Source organism: Martes martes (genome assembly GCF_963455335.1).
Source record: "Martes martes genome assembly, chromosome: 1".
In the NCBI taxonomy this organism is placed as follows: domain Eukaryota; kingdom Metazoa; phylum Chordata; class Mammalia; order Carnivora; family Mustelidae; genus Martes; species Martes martes.
Window position 1 is genome coordinate 123,553,923 of NC_137888.1, and position 20,826 is coordinate 123,574,748.

At 42.0% G+C, this 20,826-nt stretch overlaps 1 protein-coding gene across 1 annotated transcript; it reads left to right on the top strand.

The window, feature by feature from the left end:
- Positions 1-15,093: 15,093 nt before the first annotated feature.
- On the top strand, positions 15,094-19,998 carry A4GNT (alpha-1,4-N-acetylglucosaminyltransferase; the record flags this gene model as incomplete). The annotated part of the gene is made up of 2 exons (XM_080807275.1): positions 15,094-15,504; positions 19,384-19,998. The coding sequence occupies 2 exons, from the start codon at positions 15,094-15,096 to the stop codon at positions 19,996-19,998; spliced, it is 1,026 nt and encodes a 341-aa protein (XP_080663401.1).
- Between the last annotated feature and the right edge of the window lie 828 nt (positions 19,999-20,826).

The following is a 20,826-nucleotide window of genomic DNA, read 5'->3' on the forward strand; positions in this document are numbered from 1 at the left end:
GCTCCAGTTATACATGTATCAGGCACTTGAAGTTATTGCACAGTTCACTGATCCTCTGTTAATTTTTAAAGATTTTTTTTTCCTCTGTGTGTTTCATTTTGGATAGTTTCTGTTGTTATGTCTTCAACATTTCTATTGCTATGTCAAGGACATTCTTTTCTGGTGCAGTGCCAAATCTGCCACTACTCCCATCAAACTGTTTTCATCTCTGACATTGTAGGTTCATCTCTACAAGTTTCATTTTTTTTTAATCCTTCTATGTCTCTTCTTAGCTTTCTTGAACATACATAATATTTTTATAATTACTGTTTTAATATCTTTGTTGGCTAATCCTAACATGTGTCAGTTCTGGGTTGATTTCAATTAATGGAGTTTTCTTTTCCTTTTCATTATTGCTTGTCTTTTCTTGCTCCTTTGCATGCCTGGTAATTTTTTATCAGATGTGAGAGATTGTGGATTTTCCTTTTGGGGCACTAAATGTTTTTGTTTTCCTATAAATATGCTTGAGCTTTGTTCTGGGACTCATTTAAGTTACTTGATGCTTTTAGGTCTTGCTTTAAGGTTGGTTAGGTGGTGTCAGAGATGTGTTAGTGTATGGCTGATTTTTTTCCCCCTAATACTGAGACAAGGGCCTTCTGAGTTCTCTACCCAATATCCTATGAATTATGAAGTGTTTAACCTTGATTGATGGGAACAGGCACTATTTTTGGCCCTGTGTGACCCCAGGTACATTTCCTCTAATCCTTGCTGTTGGTTCTTTCTCTAACCTCAGATTGTTTCCTCACACACTTGCTCAATTATTTCCCTGATGAATTCGCAAGGATGACTCTCTGTAGGTTTCCAGAGTTTTTGCTCCGTGAAGCTGTCTCCTCTCCAGCACTCTGCTTACCTCATTCTTCCTAGAATCTCAGCTTGTCTTTTCAATGCAAGAAGTCTGTGGGTTCTTCTTGAATTCCCCATTCCCTACACTGAGGCTTTGAAATCCCCCTGTGGCAGGAGGCTGGGGCCATCATTCAGGAATTACTGTCCTTCATTGCCTGCTGCACAGTGGTCTTGAAAATCGTTTCATATATCTTGTCTACTTTTGTTGATGTATTTTTGTGCATTTTGTGTATTTTTGACTATTTCTTTTTTGTTTGTATATTTCGTGTACTTTTTGTTTCAGGTAAGAAACGGGGATTCTGGCATTCTGCCTTCCTGAAAGTGGAGTTCCATATCCTGTACATTTTTGTTTCCATTCCTCTTGGTATCTCATTAGTGTAAGGCCTTTTGTGGGAGAGGAGGCCTAGTTGTTCGATTTCCAGAGTTCATGGAAGCTCAGTGTATTCTAGCCCCTTCAGATTTTACTATGGGCTCCTTGCTCTTATCTGCTACTATATTGGACAATGCCCTTCTGTCTCAGTGCTGCCACACTCTCCAGCAAATATCTGTTAGATATTTTGAGTTTCTCCTGCTCTCAGTTCTGATTGCTTCTCTCTGCTTTCTCCAGCACAGAAGCTGATACCATGGAATTCTTGGGGCTATTGATAGATCATTGGCATCCACTTGTATTTTGAGATTTAGGGGGATATCCTGTCACTTAGTTTTGTTGTAAATGTTATCCATGGGATTTTGTTTTATAATTTAGTTGTTCTTCCTGCTTTTACATGGGGATTTGGAGAGATTCAAAAATCATGCTGCTGTTGAAATTTTTCCAGAGCCCTGCTGAAATTTCTCAGGAGACATTTATGTTCTCACCACATTATGTATTTCTTTTGGATAATCATTTTTACTAATAGTTTGTGCTTTTCCTCCTAAATAATTTAAATTCTTCTTCTATTTTTTCCCCCTTGGAAAGCTGTGGCTGTGTCTTTAAATTTTCTCTGTCTTCTCTTCTTTCTCTTCCTTTTCCTTTTATTTTTTTTCTTTTTTTTAAATTTATTTTCAGCATAACAGTATTCATTGTTTTTTCACCACACCCAGTGCTCCATGCAATCTGTGCCCTCCCTAATACCCACCACCTGGTTCCCCCAACCTCCCACCCCCTCTTCCTTTTCCTTTTAAATTTTTTCCAAGAATATGTTTCATCCAGCCACAACATTTGGCCTGTTTTTTTTTTTTTTAAGATTTATTTATTTGAGAGAGAGAGAAGAGCATGAGTGGGGGAAGGGGCAGAGGGAGAAATTCTCAAGCTGACTCCTTGCTAAGTGCAGAGCTCTACCCAGGGGCTGGATCTCATGAGATCATGACCTGAGCCAAAACCAAGAGTCAGATGCTCAACTGACTGAGTCACTCAGCTGCCCCTTTACCTCTTCTTCTTCTTCTTTTTTTTTAATCTCTCCATTTCTATCAGTTTATTCTACAGATAAGCATTTCACCATCGCTTCTCTGGTCACCTTGTCCTGCCAAGTGCAGTTGCTCCAAAGGCGTGTGGGGAAATCAGAGAAGGGAGCAGTCATTCGATATTTACCACAGATTAAGATCTACTTAAAAGCCAGAGGAATTTAAGAACTACAGGTATAAGAAGAGAACAATCGACCAGTGGAAGAAAAGAGAAAACTCAGAGAGAGATATATGGGGACATACATATGGTGACCTGCTATATGACAGTATTGGCATCACAACCCCATGGAAGAAGCATGAACTGTTTTGTAGATGATGTTGGAGAAACAGTTCACTATAGAGAGAAAAAGAAAAATCAATCTTCACAATTCACCATGAACAAACAAATGGATGAATGAACATAATGTGAGCTATGAAATTATAAAGAAAAAAAGAAAAAAAATTATAGGAGAATATCTTTGTGATGTAGGAATGAGGAAGGTCTTCAAAAAGATCTCTCAAACACAAACTATTCAACAGAATAAGTGTTGTATTTATAGCATTAAAATAAGCCAACCTTCTCAGACTCCCACTGGCACATTCCAGCTTTCCAGCCTCATACAGCAACCTTCCTATTTTCTCTCACACAGGCATTTCTGCTTATAAAAATCCTTGTATAATTAATCTTGTCCTGGTGTCTGCTTTTCAGAGGGCCTGAACTGACATAGCACTAACTAAATCAGTCTTGGGAAGTGGGGATTGATGCTGTTAGACCAACATGTGGTCTCTATTTTTGCCACCACAGCCATCCCATGCATGTGCTCATCATGCCATTTCCGGGCTGGTGACCAATTACTAGACTGTCAGCAGTTCACCAGTGTTCCTGTGGGGTGTCTCGCTCTTCCTTTAACTTGCACTTCTTTGATAACTAATGAGTTGAGCATCTCCTTCCATATGCTAGCTATTTGTTTTCCTCTTCTGCAAATTCCTTTCTCATGTGCTTTGCTCATTTTTCTGTTGGGTTCTCTGCCTTTTTCTTATAAATCTACACATGCCTTATAAATCTAGATATTAATCTCATGTTGGTTTTAAATGCTACAACTATCTTTTCCCGATATGTCATCCAGATTATTTTGTCTTTGGAGTCCTCTATCTAACAAATATTCTTATTTTAATGCTATAAATACAACACTTATTCTGTTGAATAGTTTGTGTTTGAGGAGGAGTAAGAAAGGGAAGAATGAAGAATGACTCCTTGATTTCCTGATTTGGGTACTGGGTGCATGGTTAGACACTGAGATAAGGGAGACCAGGAGTCTCCATTTAACAAGAGGACAAACAAGAGATGTGTGGAAGGACAAAAGGAAGGGAAGGCAGAGAGGTCTCAGGTAAGGAGGACAATTTCATCCATTATGGGTTTCTGTTGCAAATGAAATTATCCTTTCCCCCACTGGAGGCCTGTGTTCAATTCTTCAATCTTAAGACAAGTTCCAACCTCACTGCTGGCTCAAAAACAGATTCTTATGAATCTGAATGTCCAGCTTATCAGCAACAGAGATCAACACTGAATCCTTGATATCATTTTGAGGAGACCAACTGGCTGTTTGGTGCCCGGTTGGTTGACTATCAGGCCCTCCCATTGAAAGAGCCAATGGTTCATTCCCACAGGAATGACTATTCCAGATATGATTTTGCCTTTCTTGCCTACAAATCTTTAGCCCCAACATGCTCTGGGGTTATGGAATGCTTGATCCACAAGTATGGACTCTCATCCAGCACAGTATTTGATGAGAGGACTTAACAGCATGGGAGGTGCTGGAGAGGGTCCATTACCTTGGTATTTACTGGTTATATCAGATATTGCATCATCCTGAGGGAGGTTTCTGGAACAGCCTTCTAAAGGGACAGCTGAAGTGCCATCCTCCAAAACACAGTATAATTATATCAACCCAGACACCAGTATATGGTGTACTGTTCTCAAGAGTCCATGGATCCAGGAATCAAGGGTATATATATATATATGTGTGTGTGTGTGTGTGTGTGTGTGTGTGTGTATACATGTATACACACACACACACACACATATATGTATATATATATATCCCCTCACTGACCACCATTCCTAATGACTTACCAGAGGATTTTGTCCTGTCAGTGCAACTCTGGGATCTTCAGTGTTGGAGGTTCTGATCCCAAATAGAACAGATTCTTTCCAGATGATGTTGCAAAGGTGTCATTGAATTATGAACTGCTGTAAGGTATTGGACTTCCTGTGCCCAGGGACCAGGGAGGAAAAGGAGCAGTTTTGCTGGTGGACATGATTGACCTTGCTCAGCAGGAGGAGGTCTGACTGCTTTACACACTAGGAGCAGGAAGGAATATGGTATGTGTGGAACCTAAGAGATCCACTTTGGGGCCTCCTGGTCCTCTTTTGCCTTATTGTAACTGCGAACAGACACATGCTGCAACCCTGAACTGAGAAAAGGTATGACTATCAAGGATTCGGGCTTGTGAGCTGCACAACTAGCTAAACTACCAACATGTGATAAGGTGACCTTTGCGGGTGAAGGGGATTCAGAAAGGATGTTGGAGGAGGGAGTGGATGAGTTGCAGCCCTGAGGTCAGCTACAGTGACAGGGGCTGTGGTTCATCCCTCTAACCTCTTCTTAGTTTCCCTCTGGAAGAAAGGCCCATGGAAGCACTGCTCCCTGACACTACGTGGAGAAGTAGATCTATGCAGCTCAAGGGGTGCACTGGCAGATCTGGGGATGTGCCTCAAGGATGTCCAACCAGAGGATACATGAGTGACCAAAAGCCCATCTACTGCTCTGTGAAATGCATCGCCGAGTTGTGCTTAGGTGACTCTTCCTGTGGGCTTCTAAGTGACTGATGTAGCAAGAATCCTGAGTAGACCCATTCCTGGGAGGCACAGCCCTTCTCCAATGGCTGACCTGTTTGAGGATGCTCTGATGACACTGCTGAACCTGCTGTGTAGACAAGGACAGCTGTCAGCAAGGTGGCCCAGGAGACGTCCACTGAACCTTCTCAGACTCCCACTGGCACATTCCAGCTTTCCAGCCTCATACAGCAACCTTCCTATTTTCTCTCACACAGGCATTTCTGCTTATAAAAATCCTTGTATAATTAATCTTGTCCTGGTGTCTGCTTTTCAGAGGACCTGAACTGACATAGCTTGTACAGGAGGAGTAAGAAAGGGAAGAATGAAGAATGACTCCTTGATTTCCTGATTTGGGTACTGGGTGCATGGTTAGACACTGAGATAAGGGAGACCAGGAGTCTCCATTTAACAAGAGGACAAACAAGAGGTGTGTGGAAGGACAAAAGGAAGGGAAGGGCAGAGAGGTCTCAGGTAAGGAGGACAATTTAATCCATTATGGGTTTCTGTTGCAAATGAAATTATCCTTTCCCCCACTGGAGGCCTGTGTTCAATTCTTCAAATCTTAAGACAAGTTCCAACCTCACTGCTGGCTCAAAAACAGATTCTTATGAAAATATATGGAAAGAAATCAGAGAAAAGATTACTGTGGGGTTTCTTTCTTGGTCATTTGGGCTGCTATCACAAAATACTGTAGACAGGTGGCTTAATCAGCAGACATTTGCTGTTCACAGTTCTGGAGGCTGGAAAGTCTAAGACCAGGGTGCAGGTTGGGCTCCTGGTAAGGATCCTTTTCCTGGTTTATATGTCCTGCCTTCTGGCTAGGTCCTCACATGGCTTTTCCTTGGTGCATGCTCATGGCGGGGGGCGGGGGGGGATGTGAGAGAGAGAGCAAGAGGGAGAGAGAGATCTCATCTTTCTCTTCTTAAAGAATGCCACTTCATAGCCTCATTTAAACCTAATTCCCTCTGAAAGACCCCTCCTCCAAAAACCATCATCAGGCTCTAACGTAAGAATTTTGGTGCTGGGTGGGGGTGTGGGGGACTGCCAAAAACATTCAGTCTATAGCAATTTCTTTCAACCATATTGAGAAGTGCTGGTTCGCATGGCCACTCAATCATTATAAAGTTCCTGTGCCATGTGGACCCTTGGCACAGGTGGCTCCAAAGGTGTCCCCAAGTCCTTGTAGGAAGAAGAAATGAAATACTGACTTACAGAGTATAATAATAGCAAAGTGCCTTCAGTCCTCCATGGCTGGTCCACCCCTTGCTGCGGGCTTCTTGCAGATTCTGTTCTTTAGCTTGAAATTCTGGGGTGTGGGGCACAACTGTTTCACTGAGCACCATTATTTTCTCTCATCTCCCTGCCTTTATTCCTATCCCTTCTTTTACTTGCAAGTACATCTCTAAAAAAGGGGGAAGTGACATGTGTAGATACAGTAATTTCCTGAACAAACCCAGACACACATTCTTGCTGGCTACATAAAATTTTGTAAACAGAAGCATATTTAACTGGTATGGTTGAGTGGAGAACAAAAGGCGTTATTTCCAGAAACACAAAGCTAGAATGATTTTCTTAAACATGCAAAATAGTTCAAAATATTGCCCTGAGACAGGGGATCTTACTCTGGCATGAACTCACTGATCTTTAGTAAAAACAATTTTTTCCCCAAGATTTAATGTTGATAATGTCACTCCTCCCTGTTTCAATTACTCTCCCATGGGTGTCAAGTGTTAAGCTCTGGATTACTTCTCACTCCGCAGGGAGCTGCCTCTGTCCAGCTATCTTCTCACTATTCATATAAACCCAACACTCCAGTTTTTGTTCCAGCTTCAGAACAGTAGTGAAAGGAATTAGCAAGGTTGATAAGATATCACCGTATTGGTTTTGTCCTATTGATAGCTGAATGGTTTAACAAATTTATCAGTCTCACTTGCTCAACAAATAAGTTAAAACCGGAACTGTGGTCCCCAAAGTTCCAAAGTAAATAGGACAAGTATTGTAGGCTTGCATATTTCCTTCTCACAGTCAATCAGAGTTCAAAGAAGTTACAGAATTGAGAAGTGTGCTTTCCACGTGTTATTCAATTCAACAAACATTTATTGTTAAAAATGCCTTTACCTTTTCCTTCTCAATACAGTGAGTCCTTTATGGCAGAGGGAGTTTAGGCCCAAACACGGAACTACTTACTGTAGAAGTTATCAGAAGTTTGCCATAGGCTAGGGGGTTGGGGAAATTTCTGCTATGGTTCTGTGGTTTTCTTTCTTGTACTGCTTTTTATTTTTTATTATTTTATTTATTTATTTTTTAGTACTAGTTCCAAATATCTGAAGAATAGCATTGTAAAATCCAAAGAACACTGGATTCAGAGTTTTTTTTTTTTTTTCTCCATCCTGTTCATTCCTTTGGATCTATAGCAATCTGCATTTCCTAGGGTCTCATTACTTAGCAGCAAATAGCAGGCTCCATAGTCCATGGAATTGACCAAGTTGGGCTTATATTGCAACGGAGGAAATAAAAGATCTTTCACAAGTGGTAGAAACTCCTAGGAAAGTAGACACTATCTAGATACACATGTGACTGTCACTAGTGTATTCGGACCCATCCACTCATCAAAGATAAACAGCTCTTTGCACACATCTGCTCAGATATCTGCTTCTGGGTCTCTAGGACCTCCTTGGCTGGTTGGAGAAGGCCTGCAATTGTGTGGTGAATAGTTTGATGAATTTTAAACAGAGATAATGACACAGAGGGTCAAAGAGCAGGGACATTCCTGAGGTGACATGTAGGAGAAGCTATGGATAGGTGGCATCCAGGTAAAGGGACTGTTGCAAGCTGTGGGCCCAGGGCATAGGGTCTCCTGAAGTCCATCCTTGGAGCCTCTGGTGAGGAGCTGCTGCTGGGGCACCTGACCACAAGCACCGAAGGTTAGGGTGGTCCAGCCAGAGAGAGCAGAAAGGGGAGCAGAAGGAAGGAAAAGCAGTTCTGTTCTGAAGGGAGGAGGGAAGACTGAAGGGATGGATCTGAGGGCCCTGGGAGGTTTCTGATAGAGCGGCTCAGGTGACCGGAGGCCTCCTCAGAGGGACTTAGAAAGGACCTCACGCTGGGACCCTGGAAGGTCCCTGCTGCACCCCGCACCGCCCCCCCCATCCCGTACCAGTGACACACTGCTTGGCTTCTGCACATGCCTAATCCCCTCTCACACAGGGCTGAGGATTTCCTTTTTCAAGGTTTACTGGGGAATAGATTTCTTTAATCTGAAAACAGTAACTTAATGTTTGTCATCAGGGAGTTGAAACGCCATCTACGGTCATCATGTTCTTTTTGTCCCTTCTTCACTGTGGTGGACAGTGAGCATTGCGCTTTGCCTTACCAAGAGCTCTTTCACGCTCACTGTGGGCCTGCAGTCAGTTATCTTCCAGAGCGCATGAGGGAGCCGAGGCTCCCAGCAGACCTGGGTCCTTGTCCTGGTGCCCTCAGCCTGGGGCGGGTAGTGACATGACTCTAAGCTCAGTGCTCTTTCTTTCATACCATCTCCTTAGATCTTGGTTAGACAGGTCCTACTTTTTGTGCTTTAGGATTTCAGGGCATCACCAGTGTTTACTTTCATTCTTGGGACAAAGACTACCAACTACTTCACTGTTCTCTGATTCTACCACTTGCTCAGTGATTTTGACCATGCTGCAAGCAGCTAGAAGGCACTAGGATATGTGAGTACCTGAGACACAGGCATTAGGGATGTATTGCTCCCCCAAATTGGAGCCCTTTAGTTACCCCAGAGTGGGGAGCAGGAGCTCTGCTCTCCCCTCCCCACTGCAGAGAAAGAAAACCAATCCATCCAATGCTAGGGAACTCCAGAAAGATGCCAAGGCACGCTGAACATAGAATTCCTAGGTTCAGAGAATAAATTCAGTTGCAAAGAAAGAGGTGTGTGTAGAGGCCCAAAGAGCTATCCTGGGGAGCCTTGGCCACATAGAAACAGGAAGCCAGAGATGAGTGGGAGAGTTTTACCTTCCTTGATGTAGGACCTGTTATGTCAGGATCCAAAATTTGCTCAGGGGGGAACCTCCGTTTTCACACCAGAACACCCGGGGGGAACACCAGGTGGATACCCGATCATGGCTGGGAGAAGGCTCTGGACTGAAGACAGGTGACTTCCTGAGCAGAGGATGTCTGAATGCTGTTACTGAGTGATCCTGTCGGGGGGTGCTGGGGAGCAGACCACAGGAGAGTGACACTGACTCCGGAGATGTGGGGGCTGCCGCATCAGTGGAGGCTAATGAAGCTGACCTCCTGAAACTGACAGGAAGTTACACACCAAAGGGCGACCTCTGGGCAAAAGCATCCTTCCCGAACCCATGTCACTGAAATCGGGGAATCAATTCCCATTCTAGATCACCAGGTCCTTGGACTACTGGGGTTTGTCCATTGCTTCTTTGTGGTGATGGCTTTGCTTTTCTTTTAATCAAACCTGTGTTTGCAAAGTTAGAATCCATTTATAGGACTGTCTAGGGAGGAAACTTTCCCACATCTCTGCCCATAATTTTGACTGAAGCGAACTGCCCAGGTGCACAATCTATTGGCTCCAGGGTTGTGCTATGATACATTTAACCCTCCCTGATAGATCCACGAACAGGCAGGATTAGTGTACGGGTCATCTGATAGATGGTGCAAACACCTTATATTCCCCAAGTCTCTGTTTTTGAGGCATCTTAGTAAAAGGAGACGCGTCCTGAGAACTTCTTGTGTTTGGTGTTGAGCTTCTGCCAATGATTTAATTCCCCCAGTTTTTGAATTGGATGATTAAGTGGTGATTTATTGGGAAGTATAGTAGGATAGCAGGAAAAACTTGTCGTCATTGCTCAGATACAGGCTAACTTCAAGTTCCTGGCTGGAAGGTGATAAAATAAAGGAATCTTTCAGCTTCTAATGTTTGTGGGTCCTGCCCCTGGGCTTCCAGGGAAGCTATACTTAAACACTTACCAAGGTCAAAATGACTCTGCAAAACCTCAGAGTACGGGTTTTAATTCTGCCATGAGCATACACTGTACTTCTGATTTGTCTACAAAATAAGAAAAAAGGAGCATTCCAAACACAAAGATAAGAAAAAGGAAAAAACCTCCTTGGCTCCCATGATTTTTAAAGTTATACAGCCTTGCATATACTAGAAGCTTATGATAAGGTCTGCATCTTTCTGAAATGTCCTTTGTCTAATTATATGTAACTTTTTAAAAGTGCACCAAATGTTCCTTCAGCAGATCACCCTCTTCTTTGTGAAGATTGTGTATCCTGGGCAACTGCCCTAGCTTGAGTTCAAATAAAACTCTTTCTTTTAAATATTCTAGAAGGTTTATTCAATTTGCATCAACTTTTCTTGGATATAGCCTGCAGGATAGCAGAGCAACTCTTGTGAGATCACCTGGGGGTCCCCTGGAACACAGGCTCGGCACCAGCAGGGGTCTTTGTGCCCCTCCAACTTCTTAGCACTTCGAAGGTGTATTGGGTGAGTTCTTCCCATATCTGAACCTCTTCAACTGGAGTTGATGGTCCTGACTTTTACTGGAGTGGTTGAGGGTTACCAGTAATATTCTCTAGGTGGAGATAACCTAGAGGGGTTGGGGTGGATGGGCTGGTCGTTTTGATTTGGCATTATGCTAATTGATGTTATTAATATAAAGCTTGATTGAATTTTCTGGCTAGAAACACGACAGACTGAATCACTCAGCTTCAGGGAGAAGGGACACTTGCTCCTTCAGGCCAAATGGTGCTTTCAGGTGACTGAAAGCCTAAAGGAGCTGTCTCGGGAAACTCCTGCAGGATCGATGCACAGCACACACTGAGCCTCTACTTGGAAGTGGTTACTCAAATGGGACATTTTCACTAAGAATAACTGGAGTCTCAGATGACCTAAGTGGGATTCTTTTGACATGTCTGAATTCGTTTTCTTGTGCACACATTTAGAGAAAACCAATCATAAGACTAACCAACCAGAAGCTAGGAAGCCATTTGGCTCGATCAGTGAAGCCCCCAACCTTGGGGAGGGACCAATGACCACAGAGGCACTCCAGGTTTCATTTGGCTTGTTGCTGCAGCTTTGGTATCTTTGGGCAAAACTGGCCTTGTTCTAATTGGAAAGTGGAAAATGACTCATTAATGGATCCATAGATTATATGGTACCTTATGATTAGATTTGTTTTATAAAAGATAGATATTTGGAAATTGGATCTGTAATGTCCTCTCCACAAATGTTAGTGAAACAAAGGCTAGATTTTGGTAGCATCTTGTTTGTGTATATGTGTTTATATGTGTTATAAATGTGACATATTCTCTCTACCTCCAAATGGTATTGCTAAAAATTAATTTGTAAAAGAGTTCTTTTTAATTAGCTTAAAGACAAACACTTGTAAAAACTGGCCATTCTAAAACTCAGAAAGATAAGAACTGATCCAAATGTTTTTCAAGTTCGGGTGATCTGGGATAATCTTTAATAAGTTAAAATTCAAGTTTTTTGGTTTAATTAAAATAGAGCAGCTGGAGGGGGTGTGGGGGGATGGGGTAACTGGGTGATAGACATTAAGGAGGGCATCTGATGTAATGAGTGTTATATAACACTGGGTGTTATATAAGACTGATGAAACACTGACTTCTACCTCTGAAACCAATAATACATTATAAGTCAATTCATTAAATTAATTAATTAATTAATTAATTAATTAAAATAAGCCTCTTACCCTTCCAAAAAAATTAAAAATAAAGTTAAAAAATAGACATGTCTTTAGAGTAGTCAACATTAAAAATAATGGTTGATTTTGTTAGCCTCATGAAGTATTCATGGGTTATTGTTAAAAACAAATAACTTGAATGAATAAAAAGTTTTTTAATAAGGTAGAATACTGAAATATTAATTACTAAATGTAGGTTTATTTGCTTTTGGTTCTTATTACAAAGAAACTAAAGATAAATTTGGGTCTGCTTATAAACATGCATTATGCTTTATTGAAAGTTGTACTATGAAAAAACACATTTTTAGAAATTATGAAATATATCTATAAATTGGCCAATTTAAAGGATTCTGATATAACAGACAGCTCATAATTGCTTCCTACTTAGTTTTCACCTAGAGACTGAGGTTTTTAAGAATTAAAATTCTGATAAATGTGATTGAGACTGTTGGAAGTAATATGGAAAGCAACTCTGTACATAGGAAAGTGAGAGATGTATCTTGTATAAAGAATGAGGATACATTTTTGTTGAGGAATAAAAATGATTTTGTCCTGAAATGAGATTGTTTAGAGAGGAAAAAGGACAAAGTCTTAATGGAAAAAGAAAGTCATAAAATGTTAGTGACGGAGAATCTTTAGAAAATAATTTTATATATGGTCAAGACTAAGATTGGAATGAATGAATTTTGAAAGTGCACTAATATAAGATTGGAATTTGGTTTTTCCCCTTGTTAAAAAGACAGGGATTGGATTGTTTGTTTGCTCTTGATAAGAAATTATGAAAAAAAATTTTTTTTCTTTTTCTGCACAGAAAAAACAAAGATCTATGTTTTGTCTTCACCAGTTTTTTTGATTATGTAAGAAAATTAAAACTTCTCAATATTAAAAAAGCTAAATTTTGTTAACAAATATGTATGCTATATTTGCTTTTGGTATCTCTTAAGGCCACCTTTGTTAAACAGATTAATTAAGGTTTCCTATTTTCAGATTAATTAAGTTTTAAGTTTTGTGATGATCTGTAATCCTATTTAGGCATGTGCTTTTGAAACTGCTGAGCTTTTTAACAAACTTCTCCCAAATTCAAATTCTAAATGAAGTCTTTTTGACTAATTAGAGTTGTTTATTTGGTATGTTAATTGACACTAACCAATTAACCAATTGGTTAGTACCAATTAACATAATTTTGGTATGTTTATTTGGTATGGTACATGGGAAGCATTGTCAAACAAATGATGGTAAACTTTCTTAAGTTATGTTGTGTGGGCAAACGCTATAACCATTGCAGAAATTACGTAAAATTCCTAGTTTTAATATGTCCTGTTATAATGTCATCACTTGAAATTCTACTTATTGAAATGTTGTGTGTCACAAAAATAACCAAATTTCCTTGTCAACTGCATTATAACAATCAGACTTTGAACCATGGCTATTTTTGAATCTTTTGTCATTTACAGTTACTGTCCTAATGCTCTTGCAAATGTCTTTCAGCTTCGAGGACATTCATGAAAAGGACTTTTGATGAACACAAGTTTCTGATATCTTTAAGATCATAAAATAAAACTGGGTAAGAATCTCTAGAACTAATGGAAAAATTGCATTCAAACAGAACAAGAATGACTTACATGAGACTAACTGAATTGAAAAAGATGATTATAATTTTTATGATTCTTGTTTAAAACATTGCTCTTTCTCTAATGTTTGCCCTTCCAGATTCAAGGAAACCTTTTCTCTTAAGGTATCTGTGAGTTAATAGAAATTTGATAAAATATTACATTGTAAGCAAATAAAAATCATTATCTTTTCTCCCTATCCAAACCCTCCAGAATTCAGAACTCAGTATTCTTTCTCTCAAGGCAATTATAGTCATTTGCATAAATCCAATGAGAATCTGTTCTCCTTGTAACAGGACACCCTTAAGAACATTGGCTGTATTACCAAAGCTTTAACTGCAATGTCATATTTGAGAGACACATGCATAGACTCAGATATGACTGGAGAACTTTAAGGAATGAAGGTTGGCTTTATGGAGTCAATAAAGCCCCTTGGAAATATTGGCCTGATACCTTGCTTATAGAGTTCCCAGGAGCCTTACCAGGTAAGTAAAGAATGTCACTTCCTGGCAGGTACAGGAACCTCAGGATATTGTGGGGACTTCAGGAAGAGAGGAATTCCCCCAAATCTACCTGTATTGTAGGTGAGTCTGATGGCAAGTATTTGGCTTGTCTTCTGGCCTTGAGAGGCTATTAAAAGTTCAGTGTGAAATTCCTTATAAAAAGTTCCAGCAGAGCAGATTTTCTGAAACCCATATGATCGATCACAATTCTTGCTATAAATAATTAGGCCAGGGGCGCCTGGGTGGCTCAGTGGGTTAAAGCCTCTGCTTTCGGCTCAGGTCATGATCCCAGGGTCCTGTGATCCAGCCCCCCATCAGGCTCTCTGCTCAGCGGGGAGCCTGCTTCCTCCTCTCTCTGCCTACTTGTGATCTCTGTCTGTCAAATGAATAAAATCTTTTAAAAAAATAATTAGTTCATATTTGTTAAAATGGACTTTCCCCCCCTCCAAATGAATTAGTTTTAATTTGGCTATCTTCAACAGAAATGAGGATGATTTTAGGGAGAAAAATTAAGTTGCAACAACACATCCTTATAGGTGTTAGATTCTAGTTCTGATTAATTGTCTTTGAATGTTTTTTGTGTGCCTATAAAACTGGGCTGGATCCTGAATTCTTCTGATTTCCTCAAATACCTGGCTATGACTCTCCAAATGAAGGTTTCCAATTTTCTCCCATTCTCTTGACTTGGAAACCCTGAGAACCAAAAATGCCCCTTTCCCTGAAGCCCTGGAAACTGAAGCTAGACAACCTGGGGCAAACTTCAGAAAAATTTCTACCATAGCTCATGTCTTGATGCTCTTCATGCCTGGTGCTCTATGGGCCCCTCAAAAGGGTGAATGATTATTTTCCTCAAATCCCTCAGATAAACCTTAGTGAATGCATTTTTCTTTTACTATTATTGTACTTGATTTGACCCTATTTTTTGAGGATTTAAAAATCTAATATTAGAAATGATATTCATGTCCCATTTTCTTGCATGCTGTCTTTATCAGGTGTTGTGTGTGTATTTTTGTAATATATTGTGCTTCTTTCAAGGAGCAGGCCAGGAGAGAGACGTAGACATGCTGAAGGAGCTCCAGCTCTTCCTGTTGGGCATCCTGCTGCTTGTCTGTGTCTTCTTCTACCAGCTCAACGTCAAGTCCAGCTGCCTCTTCTCCTGCCTTCCTTCCCAGAAGTCCCAGCAGGACCCGGGAGCCCTCCTGGGCCATGGGCGTGGCATTGTGTTCATAGAGACCTCGGAGAGAATGGAGCCAACTCCGCTGGTCTCTTGTGCTGTGGAGTCTGCTGCCAAGATTTACCCTGGGCAGCCTGTGGCGTTCTTCATGAAGGGTCTCTACGACACCACATGGCTACCCTCAAACTCCACTTACCCAGGCTTTTCCCTCCTCTCAGCAATAGACAATGTTTTCTTCTTCCCTTTGGATATGAAAAGGCTGTTTGAAGACACACCATTGCTTTCATGGTACACTCGCGTAAGTGTTGAGAGGCTCTTAGAAGCTCAGCGTGGGGAGGGACCGCAGAAAAGGGGTCCCATCTGCTCATTTCATGGATAGGTAAACGGAGCACAAGGACTCAGTGTCAGAGATGGGACTAGGACCCAGATCCTGGCCTTCTTTCTACAGCGTTGAATCCTGATTCAAATAAGCAGGAGAGACTTAAGTTAGGTTCATCTTGAGCCTCTTGTCTCATGCCCCCAGCCTTATTTCTTAGGAACAAGTTTTCCTTTGAGACTATTCTTTTTTTTTTTTTTTAAAGATTTTATTTATTTATTATTTGAGAGAAAGAGAATGAGAGAGAGAGAGCATGAGAGGAGAGGTCAGTGGGAGCAGCAGACTCCTTGTCAAGCAGGGAGCCTGATGTGGGACTTGATGCCAGGACTCCAGGATCATGACCTGAGCCGAAGGCAGTCGCTTAACCAACTGAGCCACCCAGGCACCCTCCTTTGTGACTATTCTGAACCAAATGAGTTTCTAGATCTTTTCTGGGGGCTATAACCACTTATTTTTAATTTATTTAAACTTATCTATGTTAAACTTTTTTTTTTTTGCATCTAAGTGGGAAACTAGGCAATATTTAATTTGAAAATGATGTGAACAGAAAATTCGTGAAGGATCAGGCAGAGTGCTGTTATATGAGATTGGGTTATATTAGGATATGACCCAAGAAATATCTTTTTTCTTGGGTCATATCTTATGACTCAAGAAAACTCCTGGAGCTCTTGAGAATTTTGTAATCTTCATCTTGATAACATAGCATAATAAGGAAATAATATTTCAATTAAACATTTGTCTCACAGAGGACCCATGATTGGATAATGCTTAAGGAAATTACAGTAGAACCACTTAATAACTTCATTATGCAGTTTTTAGCTGTGACATCATATAAAGACTACAATGCAATACAATAGAAGAATAAATACACTTACGTTATAATGTAATTGTAATTGTTTTAGTTATATACCCCACCCCTCCGATCTGAAGAAAACGACCTGAAGAAAATAATACAATGCATGGTAATAGTAGGTGTTTTTATGTGATTTGATTAGGAGTGCATTTAGTGATGAAAATATGTTCATTTTAAAAATAAAATTATTTTAAAAACTCAAAAGTAATTTAAAAATCGACATCCAAATAACACCATTTGCTTGCCATATGAAATCCTTTCTAAGTTTAAAGCAGAGGCTAGACCAAATGGCAGCAAACATTTTCTCTGTAAAGCGCCAGACTGTAAATCCTTTAGGTTTTGCAGGCCAAGAGGCAATAGTGAAGCCACTGTACACCTTCTTGTGTTAGTTTCCTATGACTGCTGCAATAGATGACCACACACTGCGTGGCCTGAAACACTAGACATTTCTTCTCTTACAGTTATGGAGGCTACAAGTCCCAATTCTGTTTCACTGGGTGGATGTCATGGTGCTGGCAGGGGCCCAGTTCCCAGGGAGGATCTAGAGAAAAATCCTTCCTGTAGAGATCTGCATATGTCCTTTTCCTGTGTGTGTGTGTGTGTGTGTGTGTGTGTGTGTGTGTGTGTGTGTGAACATTCCCTCTACATCTGTCTTTAAATGATACTTGTGATAGCATTTAGGGCTCATCAGGACAAGCTAGAATAATCTCCCCATCGTAAAATCCTTACTGTAATCCCATCTGCAAAGATCCTTTTTCCGTACACGGTGACGTTTACAGGTTCTAGACTCTAGTGCCTGAGGTCTTTGGGTGGTCATTATTCAGTCTACTGTCCTGGGGGGAGGACATCCCAGCTGCTACCTACTGCCATCTGGAGGCATTTTCTGGACTAAGCAACAGGCCTGTGGGGGCGGTGCCCCGTGGGCACTTGGCCCCGTGGGACTTCTAGATCTCAGTGTGTCCATCTATTCTCCTAAAGAGTCTGGAGCTCTCAAATTGATGCCCATCAGGAGGGGATGGAGCAGCTCACGTCACTAAGATTACACCTGCAGCCACCAGCACACCCCAACAATTAGGCAGCTGCCAGCATGAGCCCCTGGGAGGCAGCAGGGCAGGCCACAGGCCAGGGAGACAGCCCCTGGCAGTGGAGGGGGCCCCTGGGGGGAACAGGCTGGCAAGGTCCCTGTCGCTCTCAGGGCTAGCCTGCTAGAGGGTGTTCCAGGAGGACTAAACAAGAACAGGCAGTGTGTTGGCCTACTTTCCCCACACCTGGGGTAGGCGAACATTAGCTAAATGGTGCTTTGCTCCTTGGACAAATAAATCTCTGCTCCAATTGTCTTGGATGATGCCACATACTACACCCCCACCCCCCCGCTTTTTGCCCCTCACAGACTAATCATGTACATGAGGAGATGAAAGCCTCTGCAGTTCTGAACTAAAGAAATGTTAACTTGATTCAACACAGCATTTTACAAACTGATTTGAGCATGGATGCCTCTTTCGGTAGGATATCAATGTTTTCTCGGAGCTAATGTTCCATAGGGTGTAGTTTGGGTTCCCCAAGCGGTACGTCAGTTTTACAATGTTAAGTTTTCAGAACAGGGTGGCTCTGGGACACATCTGACCACATCAACAGCCTTCCTAACTTGCCTCTGTGCTTCCGCCCTTGCCACCTCCCAAGCCCCACCCCTGTCTGTTTTCCACATAGCAGGCAGCATGACCCTTTTAAGACTAAGTCAGATCACTTGACTCCTTTCTTCCAAACCTTCCAAATAATTTCAGTCTTTACCCCAGCCTATGTGATCTGCTCTCCCTCTCCTCCCATCCCTCTCTGGCCCCACATCCTATCCCTCTCCTTCACTACTCTGCTTTGGCCACTCTACATTCTTTCTGTTCCTGCACATAGTGAGAGAGGTCCTACCTCAGGGCCTTTGCACTTGCTGTACCTCTACCTAGAACCCTCTTCTCTGAGATATCGGCATGGTTCTCTCATCAAATTCATTCAGGTTTCTACTGGAAGCCAAAATAAGATAGGGCTCCATCCTGCTCCCTTCATAGTCCCCTTATCCAGCATTTTTTCCTGCACAGTCCTTATGAACACTCAACATATCATGTATTAATTTGTTTATCATCTATCTCCACCTAGCAGAGATTTTTGTCTGTCTGTTTACTGGTATCTCCTTAGCAACTATAACAGAGCTTGGCACATAGAAAGTAGGCCCTCCATGGATATTATTCAAGGAATTAACTACTGAAAGAAGATAGGCATGCATTTTAAGAGTCTTCTACCAATTTCTCAAAAAACATACATATTGATCTATTTACAGTTTCCTAGTTTATTTTTTTATCAGTTTTTAGCATTTTTAGGACTCAAGAAATTCTTTCTTCACAGTTTTGTATTTGTGGTCAGTGTATACCCTACTGTGGGCGCCTGGATAGCTCAGTCCTTAAGTGTCTGCCTTCAGCTCAGGTCATGATCCCAGGATCCTAGAAGGGCTCCCTGCTCAGCGGGGAGTCTGCTTCTCCTTCTCCTACCCGCCCCCCCCCACTTGTGTTTCCTCTCTCACTGTGTCTCTGTCTGTCAAATAAAGAAAATGTTTAAAAAAAATTACACCCTGCTAAAAATGAATCAATGGGTTTATCATGAAATCCCTGCTGGGTTTCTTCTTTACCATTCCATTGTTTCATTTTTTTTTTTAAACAAATTCACAAAATCTTTAAAACCTGCTAAAATCTTCCCATTGTTACTGAGTGCTGCAAACTTGTCACTTGAAGGCAAATTTTTGGGTGGAATTAAGTTTGGTAAATTTGCAAAATTGGGCTTTTGTCCAGTAGATTTTTGAGAAGCTGGCTTGCTTCCTTCTCCGCAGCCCCCCTGGGCTGGCCTCCCGTTGGGACAGCCCGCCCTGTCCCCCTGCTGCTGGGGCTGATTTGCTCTTGTTCTTGCAGATCAATGCCAGTGTGGAGAGCAACTGGCTCCATGTCAGCTCCGATGCGTCCCGCCTGGCCATCATCTGGAAGTATGGCGGCATCTACATGGACACCGATGTCATCTCCATCAGACCCATCCCCGAGGAGAACTTTCTGGCTGCACAGTCTTCTCAGTACTCTAGTAACGGGGTGTTTGGCTTCCTCCCCCACCACCCCTTCCTGTGGGAGTGCATGGAAAACTTTGTTGAACACTACAATTCAGAAATCTGGGGCAACCAGGGTCCCAGTTTGATGACGAGGATGTTGAGGCTGTGGTGCAGACTTGGAGACTTCCAGGAGGTGAGTGACCTCAGGTGTTGGAACTTGTCCTTTCTGCACCCCCAAAGATTTTACCCCATTTCCTATCCGGAGTGGAGGCGCTACTATGAAGTCTGGGACAGAGACCTGAGCTTCAATGACTCGTATGCCCTGCATCTGTGGAACTACATGAACAAGGAAGGGAGGACTGTGGTCAGAGGAAGCAACACGCTGGTGGAGAACCTCTGCCGTAAGCACTGTCCCAGGACTTACAGGGACCTGATTCAAGGCCCAGAAGGCTCGGGGACTGGGACGCTGAGTGCCGATAACAAATAGAGGCAGCATTGGGCTGTTGCTGCTGTGTCGTAGGACCAAACACTTCCTGGAGTGGCAGTTTTTGGTTCATGCCCACGTTCCCCAGGGGGGTGAGGCTGACCCACATATCAGTTAGGATCATCTCTCTCTGTAGTAGAAAATTCTCAAAGACATCAGTGTGTACAATATAGAAGCTTCTTTCTATCTCATGTAAAAGATGTCTGAAGTCTGGTGATTCGGGGAGTTGGGGTGGGTATGGTCACTACGATCATCGAGGACCTAGGTTTCTTGCAACTTTTTGTTTATCATTTGCCATCCTTAGTGTCCCATAGCCCATGGTCTATATGGTTGCTTGATCTCCAGCCCATTATGTCTGCACTTTGGGCAGCGGGAGGTAGGAGGGAGGGAGGTGCACCTCCTTTATTTTATGAAGACCTCCTATAAGTCCCTTATAACACTTCCCCTTACATCTCACTGGTCAGACTGTAGCTGCAAGAGAGGCTGAAAATTTTAAGAAGGAAGAGAAAATGGGTGTTAGGAGAGACAGCTAACAGTTTTGCTACATGTTACATTTACTTCTGTAAGATTAATTTTAGGACCTGTTAGAGAATTGACCGAGGAAAACGAGACTTGATCTCTGGTCCTGATTTTGATATTCATTAATGCTTTCAGTCAATGAGCATTAACTGAGTCCCTTCGGTGTGCCAAGCACTGATTGAGTTGCAGAAGATAGAGTTGGATCAAGGAGACAAGGTTCTGTCTCAGTCATTCTGGGCAGCACTAGCCAAGTGTCATAGCCTGGGTGGCATGTAAACAACAGAAATTGAGTTCTCACAGTTCTGGAGGCCG